General features: G+C 38.9%; 1 protein-coding gene across 1 annotated transcript in view; it reads left to right on the top strand.

Annotated features, from left to right (window-relative positions):
* Positions 1 to 12914, top strand: part of NLK (nemo like kinase) — a 151436-nt gene extending 138522 nt beyond the window's left edge. The window contains exons 9-11 of the mRNA XM_024565222.4: positions 7954 to 8152; positions 9070 to 9163; positions 11132 to 12914. Coding sequence (XP_024420990.1) covers positions 7954 to 8152; positions 9070 to 9163; positions 11132 to 11186 — 348 coding nt within the window. The 3' untranslated portion in view covers positions 11187 to 12914. The remainder of the gene's footprint in view (positions 1 to 7953; positions 8153 to 9069; positions 9164 to 11131) is intronic.

Raw genomic sequence — 12914 nt, 5'->3', positions numbered from 1 at the left:
GTAGGCGAATCTTTAAGAGGAACTGTTCAGGGCTCTAGCACTTTGTTCCACCAAGTCAATCCCCGCTGGTTTTTGCAGCCAGGAGTTGTGGGGACTTATCACCCTGGGCTCCCGAATTCTTACCCAGCACACGTGGTTGAGGGACTAGCTCATTTGTGTCTCTGCCCCTCCTACCAGTCTGGATAGATGTGGTTTCTTTAATTCTTAGTTGTCACACTTCCATTCAACTTGATTTCCGCTGGTTCTGAGTGATGGTTGTTTTCTATTTTAGTTGTAATTTTGATGTGGTTGTTCGAAGAGGTGAGCCATGTCTGCCTCCACCACCATCTTGACAAGAAGTCAAATTGGAAGCATTTAGAAATGAAAATTTTACTTGCCAACAGTACAAGGAAGTCACCAAATACAAAAACAGTGGGTATTTAAAGGGGGAAAATACCCACAAATTAACAGTTATTACATTTACATTGGTCTGTTTGTGGTGAGAAAGCAGCAACTGTCTCATATGAGTATCAAATCCACAAAGGTCAGAACTATCTTGAGACGTCAGCATAACAAAAATGTTATTAGGGATAAATATTTTTTGTTAGGGAGTCCATGTTTGTGAGAAACAGTCAAGGTTTACTGTTTGGGGGGACCAGTCCAATCAGAGGGACAAAGTTATTTTTGTTACATCTCAGGGTGCATAGTAGATCTTTATTTGTTTGGTGTTTGGTGTTTGTTTTTTTGTTTTTCTGTTTTTCATTTACTTTGTTATGTGAGGTACTTAGTTACACAGAAGCAAGACAAAGTGGCAGTTCTCAATTCCACAGTCCCTCCTTGTGGTCAGGTTCCTGCCACAAGGACAGTGCCAACCACATAACTTTCTTAATGGGCTAGTGATTTAGCATCATTAGTTTGGTATTTTGTTTTATTTGGCAAGTTTATCTGCATAGCTATCAGGAGATGTTGATTAATACATAAAGACCTTTTGTCTCGTTAACAAAACTAGAGCCACATGAACTTCAGGCTTCAGGGGTAATTCAGTCTGCCCATAGAGGATTTTGTAAAGGCCCTGAGGTTGAAATTTACTTTCATGTGTCAGACATATCTTATTCTCTTTCTTATTTCTATTTAGAGTAAGAACCAAGAACCATGTACCAGTAATTCACCTGTACTAGGTTTTTCCTGCAGCACTTATATCTGTGAGATGTCCTCTTTCTCAGGGATCCCATGTTTATTAATGCTCCTGACTTGCCAGGAGCTCATAGTCTTTACAACCTTAAAGCTGGAAGGTCCTCAGTGTTAGAGCAGATACCACACAGGTTATCCTGGGAGGCCTTTTAGACATCATTTCTGTATGTGAAACGTAGTCCTTATTCCATAATACTGGGATTATCACACCTAATTTAATGAAACATTAAATTAGGTGTGATGTCATATTTACAAATCAGATTAATCTATAAGAAGGAGTTAAGATGTATCTGGTAAAGAGTACAGATTCTTATTGAACCTAAGTAAATAACTACATAGTCATTAAAAAAATAATAAAGGAATTTAGTTAAGGCACACTTAATATTTAACTGTTTTTATCATCATCTTGTAGAATAAGGCCAATGTAATTTTTTAAATATATTTTATTGATTATGCTATTACAGTTGTCCCATTTTCCCCCCTTCTCTCCCCTCGTCCCTGCACACCCCTCCCACCCACATTCCCCCCCTTCAGTTCATGTCCATGGGTCATACATATAAGTTCTTTGGCTTCTACATTTCCTATACTATTCTTACCCTCCCCCTGTCTATCTTCTACCTACCATTTATGCTACTTATTCTCTGTACCTTTCCCCCCTCTCTCCCCCTCCCACTCCCCTGCTGATGACCCTCCATGTGATCTCCATTTCTGTGGTTCTGTTTCTGTTCTGTTTGCTTAGTTTGCTTTTGTTTTTGTTTTAGGTTCCATTGTTAATAACTGTGAGTTTGCTGTCATTTTACTGTTCATATTTTTGTCTTCTTTTTCTTAGATAAATCCCTTTAACATTTCATATAATAAGGGCTTGGTGATGATGAACTCCTTGAACTTGACCTTATCTGAGAAGCACTTTATCTGCCCTTCCATTTTAAATGAAAGCTTTGCTGGATAGAGTGATCTTGGATGCAGGTCCTTGCCTTTCATGACTTCAAATACTTCTTGCCAGCCACTTCTTGCCTGTAAGGTCTCTTTTGAGAAATCAGCTGACAATCTTATGGGAACTCCTTTGTAGGTAACTGTCTCCTTTTCTCTTGCTGCTTTTAAGATTCTCTCCTTCTATTTAATCTTGGCTAATGTAATTATGATGTGCCTTGGTGTGTTCCTCCTTGGGTCCAGCTTCTTTGGGACTCTCTGAGCTTCCTGGACTTCCTGGAAGTCTATTTCCTTTGCCAGAGTAGGGAAGTTCTCCTTCATTATTTGTTCAAATAAATTTTCAATTTCTTGCTCTTCCTCTTCTCCTTCTGGTACCCCTATGATTTGGACATTGGAACGTTTCAAGATGTCCTGGAGGTTCCTAAGCCTCTCCTCATTTTTTTGAATTCTTGTTTCTTCATTCTTTTCCGGTTGGATGTTTCTTTCTTCCTTCTGGTCCGTACCATTGATTTGAGTCCTGGTTTCCTTCCCATCACTATTGGTTCCTTGTACATTTTCCTTTATTTCACTTAGCAGGTCCTTCATTTTTTCGTCTAATTTGCAACCAAATTCAACCAATTCTGTGAGCATCCTGATTACCAGTGTTTTGAACTGTGCATCTGATAGGTTGGGTATCTCTTCGCTGCTTAGTTGCATTTTTTCTGGAGCTTTGATCTGTTCTTTCCTTTGGCCTTTTTTTGGGGGGGCGGGGGTCTTGGCATGCCTGTTACATAGTAAGGGGTGGAGCCTTAGGTGTTCACCCAGTCCAGGCAACCCACGGCACTGCTCTGCGCTGTGACAGTGGTCTGAGAGGAAACAATGGTGCTTGCTCCACTCTGTGAGCTTTCAGTCACTTCCCCTGCTACCCACAAGCAAATTGGGCCCCTCTGGTGCTGATTCCTGGGTGGGTGGTTTGTGTACGTTCTAGGCCCCTGTGGGTCTCTCCAACAAATTCTCCTGTGGGGCTGGGAGTTTCTTCCACTTCAGCCTCAACCCCCAAGGGGTTTTCAATCAGTGGTTTGAGGCTTTATTTCCCCAAGCTGGAGCCGTGGGGTTGTGTGATCTGTTTCGCTCCCCCTTTGTTTCTCCCGATTTGTCTGCACTCGAATGTGGGACCGCACAGTCCACCAGCTGCTCCTTGCTGGGCAGCTGCAGCCTGGACTGCCCAGCTCCACAATCCACCGCCTCTCTGGGTCCACCAGCCACCGTTTTGCTGCGAGTCCTCTCCGCCCAGCTGCCTGTCCCCACCCCTCCTACCGGTCTGGATGAATGTCTTCTCTATCTCCTTGGTTGTCAGACTTCCATACAGTTCAATTTTCTGTCAGTTCTGGTTGTTTTTAAATTGTCCTTTTGGTTGTGCAAGGAGGCACAGTGTGTCTACCTACACCTCCATCTTGGCCAGAAGTCTCCAATAAATGTAATTTTTTAACAATTATTATTTTTAAATTGGCTTGATGCTGTATTAGTTTATGATTACCATTTTAAAAGAATGTTTTAACCTGTTAAATTGAGGGTTAGCAATAGAACATTAACCATAATTAAATCAGTTTATTTAGTCTAATTAATTCTTATTTTATTGATCTTGGGTTAAACAGTCTATTGCCACGTGTCTGCTGCTAGACTGAAACATTCTGGAAACCTTGACTCAGTTACTTGGTTCAATCTAAGAAATAGTTGTCTGTGGTGATGATGTCAGTTATACTCGTTAATTTATACCGTGAAGACAAGGGTCAGAATTCCATCTGATAATAGTCCTTTACTGAGGTCCTCATGATATTTCTTAAGGAATACCCAATCCCTGATCTTTCGCTTGTGGCAGGAGGGAGCCTTTAGGCAAATATATGAAAAAAGCAGCAACTGTGACTGTCAAAGGATGGTAAGATTAAAGGTCCCTGGTTCTTTTACTATAATAATATCAACAATATTGGAGAGAATGGGTTATAACAATAAATTTATAAAGATGTAATTAACTATTACCTCAAAATAGTGAAGACATTAGCCCTGACTTGTATGGCTCTGTGGGTTGAGCATCGTCCTGCAAACCAGAAACGGCCCCCAGTTCAATCCCCAGTCAGAGCACAGCCCTGGGTTGCAGGCCAGGTCCCTGGTTAGGGGTATGCAAGAGGCAACGAAACGATGTTTCTCTCTCTCTAAAAATAAATAAAATATTTTTTATTTTTAAGTAAAGACATTAAACAAATCTCCGGAGACCTTAATCTATCTAAAGGCAGTAGTTACAAGCAATTTTTTTTTAAAGCACAACAATAATTATTAGGAATTTAGAAAAATTATTCACTTTTTCCCCTTGACAAAAATATACCCATTATCTTACATACACATCTTCCTACCATCACAAATTATTTTACATTCTTTAAAAAAATAATGTGTGTAGCCCTGGCTGGTGTGGTTCAGTTGGAGAGTCATCCCTACACCAAAAGGTTGGGGTTTCAGTTCCCGGTCAGGGCACATGCCCAGGTGGCCATTTCAATCCCTGGTCAGGGCACATATGCAAGGCATCTGATGGATGTTGAGAAACTCACTCTCTCTCTATCTATCTATCTATCTATCTATCTATCTATCTATCTTCTCTCCCTCCCCCCTCCCCTTCCTTTCTCCATAAAATCAATGAACATATTTTTCAAATTTGTTTTAAAATATGTGTACTTGAACCCAAAGATATATATACTTACACATCTTTTTGGCCATTTATTATAGGCTACTCTATAATGTATTAATGAAGAGCCCAGGTATATTAAAATTAAGTATCCAAAGACCAAGTATTAACTCAAATTAATATTAATAAAGTCTTAATGTTAATTGAGAATCAGAAGATTACAGTTTAAGTTGATACATTAAGTCCTTATGATGTGTAATATTCTAAAAATAATTTCTTTTTAGAAAGAAATTAGCTATTACCATTCATCTAATTTAGTTGAACACATAATTTTTAAATTCCACAATCTTAGACTGTTAGTTTATCTAACCAGCAAAACCAGTAGAAAAAAAAGTCAAATTCAAAATGATTAGACTTTTTGAGAGAAATTAACCCAAAAGTTGTATAAACTAGAATATTCTGCTTGGTATTATTTGTACATGGCAATACAATCAGGAAAAAAACAGTTGATTTTTGCATATGCCTTTTTTTCTATTATAGTTTACATTCAGTATTATTTTGCATTAATTTCAGGTGTACAGTATAGTAGTTCAACAATCATAATCGTATACTTTACAAAGTGTTCCCCCTATATTTCCAGCACCCACCTGGCACCACACATGTGTTATATTACTGACAATATCTCCTATGTTGTACTTGACATCCCTGTGACTCTGTTGTGACTGTCAGTCTATACTTCTCAACCCCTTCACCTTTTTCACCCAGTCTCCCAAGACCCCTCCCAAAAGCAGAGATGTTTTTAAATTTTTGTAAGTACTAACTTAGACTGATTTATTCAGAGTCATTTTGCATAGAAATATCACATGACCTCTTTATCTTACACAGTTATATATTTTGCTTCATACTTTGTAACCTAGTAACCAAGGGTATTATTTTAACTCACAGGTAAAGCTTTTTTAATCTTTGAGTTACAACTTTAGAAAGAAAAATTTTCTAAGAGCTAACATATTTAATATGCAAGGAAGAATAATGTTTTTAAACAGTCTTTTCATTTCTTTCTATGTCTTCGATGTGTTCATATTCTTTCTAAAAGCCAATTGAAGTGGGAGTTTGTTCCATTTTAAGAGATATCATAATATGATGTATTAACTCCCTTCAGAAGTGTATTAATTTGTTTACTTAGAAATATATTTATAAAATGGAAAATTTTATTAATTCTCTCAAAACTAGAAGAGCCAATTATGATAAAGCAACAAAATCTAGGATAGAAACAACTGCCCATATCTGTTACAAATGTTGATCAGTTGAAAGAAACAGGATATATATAATATGTAATTAAGATATGTAGGAGATAATTAAGCACCATTAGGTCCTTCAGAAGAACACCATTACTGAAAATCTGATTAAGTGTGTGATTTATTTCTCAATTTAGCAGGACAGTTTTTTTTATCCTTTTGGTGTCCATACCCTTTACAAAATGACAGTTTCCTTTCTTTGACCTTGTTTCAGAAGTCCTAAATAGACTTAAGTTGGTTGGAGAAATGAAAGTTGATCACTGCATGCCAGGGATTTGAAATACTTTTTGTTCACAGGCTTGTCTTAGGTAAGACCCTTCAGAAGGCCTCTTATATTAGTGCACAAAGATCATTCAAATGCAGAGCATGCTATCAGTAGTTGGGAAAACACCAAAATCTTTTCAACTCTGCATTCTCAAATTTCAGGAAATATCAGAATCCTCAGGCAAACAAGCAGAGAAACAAACAAAAGACGAACAGGGAAGTCAGATTCCAGCTGCTAGTGGCAACTCACAGGCACCCAATTTCTGACATCTGCCACCTGACAGAAATGACTTACTGGTCAGATGACAAAATTAAAACCCAGATTCAATCATCGCTTCCACCAGTGTGGGACACGATCAGCCATATTAAATCGGAAACAGAAATAGAGTTGGCCAAGAACCAGACTTAGTGAGCAAAAGCCAGAGAGCTCAGTCCCACATGTGAGACTGCCAGAGACACCCAGTATGGAGGAGCCCAGTCCCGGGCAAGGTGTACTGTCAGCCAGCTAGTTTCTTTTGAAAAGGTTCTGACAGTAGACCTTTATCCCAGTGCAACCTCCAGAAATAGCTGGACTCATTTAGAGAAAAAAGTAAAAGTTCCCTTGCGAAGTTAATCAGACTCCTATCTGGATCACCAAATGCAAAAACAATGCGAACAAAACCAAGGTTGTCAAGTTTACAGTGCCCGTTCATGGCGGATGGACAGCAGCTTTCCTTTGTGATCATCACATCCTGGAAGGCCAAGACATGCCTTTTAACATCAGCCCAGCAAAGCGTCCGAGATAAAAATGTTTCAGGGGAATCCAGGTTTATGGGAAATAGTTAATGTTTTATTATTTGGGGGACAAGAACCAGTCCCCAGGATGATTGGGGGTTTTGTTTGAATGCAAAATGGTTTTCTTTTTTAAAATCATGTTATGTGAAGCATTCGATCATATTGGAAGTGGGGCAGAGTCTCAGTTTTTCTGCTCTCTACTATTGAGTCCATCCTTAAATCCTTTAAAATTCACTTCTCTCAGTGGTATTTATATCTCCACCAAGCTCAGTTTTTTCCCTTTTTTATAAAGAAATGAGTTTAAAGTGTATGGTTTATGAACCTGGAAACTAAGTATATTAAGTATTCTGACCCAAAGTGTCAGAAAACCACAGGCTGCTGATACCAGACTGAGGTGGGTATTGGAACCTGACATTCAGACCGTTATCTGCTGCCTAACTGCAACAGCTTTCGGACAGGCTTTTGCTCTAGTTGACGTGGTGCTTTAAGAGAGTAAGTTTCAAGCAGCTTCGTAAAATTGCCACTGTGATCACATCTCTTCTAAGTGCTGAGGCATGTTTAGAAAAAATATAACTTATTTAAAATGTAAACTTATCCCCTTCAAAGCATTATATATTTAAATGTCATGATATTTGTCATTTTTGACCCTGCATACATTTATTGCAAGGTAGGAACTTTTCAGGATCTTAGCAGAAAGTCACTTCATACTCTCTTAACTGCTGCTTTACCCACCTCTGAACTCAGTGATCCCTCTTAACACAGGATACACCATAAAATATAAGCAGTTACTGTGTCTTATAAAGATCCTGTGTAGACAGTCATGTTTATCTGTAGTGTTGATGTGCCGGTCTCTAAATTTGATTGCAGTCCAAAAGAATATCCGCTAAGGATGCCTTAGCCCACCCCTACCTAGATGAAGGGCGACTACGATATCACACGTGTATGTGTAAATGTTGCTTTTCCACCTCTACTGGAAGAGTTTATACCAGTGACTTTGAGCCCGTCACCAACCCCAAATTTGATGACACTTTTGAGAAGAACCTCAGTTCTGTTCGACAGGTTAAAGGTGAGTGTCTTTTTTGACCTTCCCCCTGGCGGGGGATCACCAGTAACACTCCTCATCAGGTGGCCATGAAAAGCTGAGACCTGGATGGTGACCAAAGCTACTCCATAGGTTTATTTCACAACCTTGTGTATAGCCCTTTTGTTCGGGGCTTGTATGCCAAGAAAGCTGTGTGTGTTACAAAAACACTGATTTGATGTTCCATCCAGGGGAAGGTCAGGCAAAGGAATGAATCTTTTTTTCTTGTTTTCAAAGTTCATTTATTTAATGTGTATCTACTCAGTGCAATTTATTTCATCGAATGAAATACATTGGACTTTTTAGTATAGCATGCAAAGTTTTTAAGAAGATAAATATGCACTGAGGGAATCATTCCATGGATGACAGGAGGAGGAAATTTCTGCTAGATGCATAACATTTCCTAATATGATCTCCTATTGGGGTGGGGTGGGTGGGGTGGGGGCTTTGGACATCCAAAATTCTGAATGATTTGAGTGTGTGCTCTAGGGCATTTTAAGAGAGAGAGTAGTCCCCAAAGTAACCAGCCCCAAACTGAGTACCTAAGCATCAGGGTTTTTGAAGTGATTTTCAAAAAAGCAGTAATTACCAGTAATTTAGAGAAGTTCACTCATAATGCCAAACTCTGTGGAGTCACTCTCCAATTTATGGACCAATTTACTCTCCCACTGTTGGGACTTCTACCCTGTGTAACGCCACTTGGGGGGTTTTGCCTGTGTTGAACAGCAGCTGTCATTTTGGTTTCGGGAAAGTCCTGCTGGATTCTGCCTGATAGATGCATGTGTCTGATTTGATAAACCAGTAGGAAAAGCTGTTCCAACGCCAGCTAGCGTTAGCTGAGAGCCCGCTGCTCCCAGACCTGCAAATTGGCGTGTCTTATGCGATGTTTGTTTTCTCCACAGAAATTATTCACCAGTTCATTCTGGAACAGCAGAAAGGAAACAGAGTGCCTCTCTGCATCAACCCTCAGTCTGCTGCTTTTAAGAGCTTTATTAGGTAACTATATGTATGTAATTCTAACTTCCTTGTTAGAATTAAAAGGGTGCCATTGTAATTTTGTTACTCAGCATATTTCTCTTTTAATTCAGATTAGGTGACATAGATAAAAGGTCCAACAGAAAGTCTCTGTTATGAACTTTGGCTTTAGTCCAAAGCATATTAAAATGGAAGCCTTAGTTTTTACACTGCGGCCAATTCACTGCGGTTGCTTGGGCAGGTTTTTCCCAGATGACCATTGTGCTGCCTGATCGAGTACATGGGGACCCTCCTGCAGCAACATTGCAGCCACCGTCCTGGAGCTAGACGTGTTCGTCCGGGTTCCCACTACAGTCATAATAAGTGCAAACAAGAAAATTCTTTTTTATAGATAGACTGCTGGTATGTCCCATAGGCTTAATGCTTAAAGAGCTATAAGCCTACTTTGGAACCTAGCAAGCCTCATTCTCTTTGTCCTTTCCTTCTCAGTCTCTTTTTCCCTAACTCCTTGTATCAGTCAAGGTTCAGACACTAGAAAGAAACCACACCCAGTAAAATTTAATAACCAGAAGCATTAACTAAGGAAAGAGAATGAACAAGGAAGAAATTAAGAACTTAGAGGAGGCGCCTTGGGTGGACCTCTTTGGGGATGATATGGCTGTCAGAGACACACCCCTTGAGGGTGGTACAGAAACTTTCCAAAACTGGGGACAGAACTTGTCCATCGAAGAGGCCTGCTGGGTTGCAGAGAAACTTGCCAGAATGTGTGGGTAGACCAAAGCTGGGCCTTTCACATTAAAAAAAAAAAAGCACACCAGAACCGGGAAGGGCAGCTACTTCCTAATGCTGTGGCCTTTCAGTGCCTTTCTAGCGCCCTCTGTCGACAAAGGCTAACATCAAGCCAGGTGGCAAAGGAGAAATGTGAACAGGGTCTGGCTCTGGTATCACAGAGCAGGACAAAGAAGGGTGGATTTGGATCTGAGAGGCCATACTCTTGCTCCTTTCTTCCCCACCTGCCTTTCTCCCTCTCCTTTTCCCCTCTTCTCCCTGCTTCTCTTTCCCTTCCCCTCACTTCTAATTTAATTGGCCTTGGTGTGGTATTGAAGTTAACCGAAGTCAAGATTTTTTGTTTAGAATTTTTAAATCAGGGTGACTTTCATTTATTCTATGAATATATCAGTAGAAATATGGGATTAAGTTGCATTTTTACTTCTCTGTGGTTTAAAATTACTTTGTTTTAATTTTTTCCCCTAAGAGTCAGTGACCCAGTCAATCAAGTGTTTTAATATTTTTCCAGGTGCAAGTTACTCATTATTCAGGACCCCAGGGGAGCAAAGTGGTAACACACACTCCCTCATGTTTATAATCTAGTTGGCAACGTTAGACAGACATGTGAAATAACTGATAAAACAAATCTGTGGGTAACAAGTGCCAAATGATTATCCATCACTACTCAATTAATACTTGATAAAGAGCTTATGAGGCTCATTCAAAATAGGTCTTCACTTAACATCACTGTATTTTCAGAGGCTACTTTTAAATGGATAGTTCTGCATCCTTCAGGATTGTTTTTCTGATTGATTACAAGTATTACTATTTACAGTAGCTACCATTTACTTTATACTATGGAGTAGGCACTGTGGAAGCACTTTACACGCATTATCTCATTTACTCATCGCAGTAGCGCTACCCCTCTCCAAAGAGGGAAGATGGAGGAGTTTGCTGTGTCACACAAGTAGTAAGTGACACGTTGTTTTCAAGGCCGTGTATTTCTTAGCCACTGTGCCATGTTGCCTCACTAAAACTATAGATCCTTAAACAATTTGGGAAAAATGCAACTTGAGAGAAGTTAAAAGAAACAGAAATAAAAGTCCACAACCGGACTTCACAATTTTTTTTAAAGGAAGAAAGGAAAACAGGCAGCTGCGCATTGCCCTTTGCCCTTTGTGATGTTACCAGTGTTTTCACCATGTCTCCGTTTTTTTCTAGTTCCACTGTTGCTCAGCCGTCTGAGATGCCCCCATCTCCTCTGGTGTGGGAGTGACGGTGGAAGATAATGTACTACTGAAGATGTAATGTAGCTTTCCACTGGAGTCTGGGATTTGCAATTCTGGAGGTTAATCATGCTTGTACTGTAATTTTACTAATGAAGTTTTAAATTAACAACCACTACTTGTATGATATGAATACAAATATTTAGAAATGTTACTAGACTTTTACTCTTGTAAAGTGGTTGTGCTTTTAGAAGAAAAATATTTTACCCAGAGTTGCACATGTTTTATGAATTTAGTGCAGCTATTATGGCTCACCTCAGAACAAAAGAGAATTGAACCAAATTTGGGAGTTTGGGGTTTTGTGTTTTTGTTTTGTTTGTTTTTCTTTTTTAAAATGAAGTGAGATTGTTCACACACACACACACACACAGAAGACAGTCATACCTTTTGATATTTGAGCCATTCCTGAAAATTATGGGTTTTCTAAAGTGAAAGAATCTAGAAACGTTGCCTGCGACCAATCATGGAGCCACGTGAGCTGATCGTGGCTGCACCGGGGTGGGGAGGGGCATGCCACCTAATGATCAAGCCCTATAATTAGCTTCTCATTAGAGCCGTGACGGTGATGTGTGCTGTCTCAAATCCAATGTTGTGGGTAGAGAGAATGAGTTTGTGACTAGGAGCGACTAAACTTCTGTTTTCCTTACCCAGTATAAATATATATATATATTTAATCTATTTTTATTAGAAGTTTTTCTGCTCTTTCTTACATAAAAGAACCCCCAAGCATGCATCTTTCATGTGTGTAAATAATTCATTTCTGGGCTAATTTCAAAAGAATCCCAACATTGCTGTATAGAGAGAGAACTAGCTTGCACATTTTAGGTCTGTGAAATTTTGTGAGACTTTTCCTGCACTGGACAATAAAAATAAATAAATAAGAGACAAAAACAAATTTTAAAAAAAATTTAAAGCCACAAAAAAAGGCACATAGGGAATTATGTCAAATGTGTTTGTGTCCTTAGGCAAAGCTGTGGGAGTCTTGAAATGTCACAGTAGTAAATAACTTATTACTTTTTGACAAATTCTTTTTTCTGTTGGAACACTGAATTCTTCTGTGCATATGTATATATGAATACAAATTGAAGGCCTCTACCTCCTGGAGTTATACAACTTGGCTTGTTTACCTCCACATGCTGATGATGACTATTTTTTTTTAAGTTCAATGTGGAGACTTGAAACTTGAATGTCCCTTCCAACTTTTATATTAAAAATAAAAAGACAAGAAAATTGAAGATCGTTTTTCACCTGTACAAGGAATACTAATGGATCGTCTTAAAATTGGTCTAGGAAAAAACCTTGGTGTGTGTTATGGACAATTAACTGTTAAAGTTATTGTAAGTTATCTGTATTTAGCAGAGAGTATTTTCATCTTGAGTGATCTGAGCTGAATTTGAAGACTATTAATAAGTTATGTTTGGAAGTTTTAACTTCAATGAAGTAATTATTTGCTGTGAAAGAAACAAACATTACTAAACAAAGATGGTGCAATATCTTTGTTTTTTTTTTACGAGGCTCCTGAGAATCAACCCAACTGAAGCATTTCAATTCACTTGAATGAGAAACGTGTTTAGTATCAAAAGAGCCCAAGAAGACACTGGTGTGAAAGGTACAATCTCAGAGGTTGGTCAGTTACCGTGGCACACTTACTGGTCACTTTGTACAATGTAGATTTGAAGTACAGTGGTGAAAACATTAAATGTGACATTTGAAAAAGA

This window comes from Desmodus rotundus, chromosome 9, assembly GCF_022682495.2.
Source record: "Desmodus rotundus isolate HL8 chromosome 9, HLdesRot8A.1, whole genome shotgun sequence".
NCBI lineage: Eukaryota > Metazoa > Chordata > Mammalia > Chiroptera > Phyllostomidae > Desmodus > Desmodus rotundus.
This window is presented reverse-complemented; position numbering and strand designations above follow the sequence as displayed.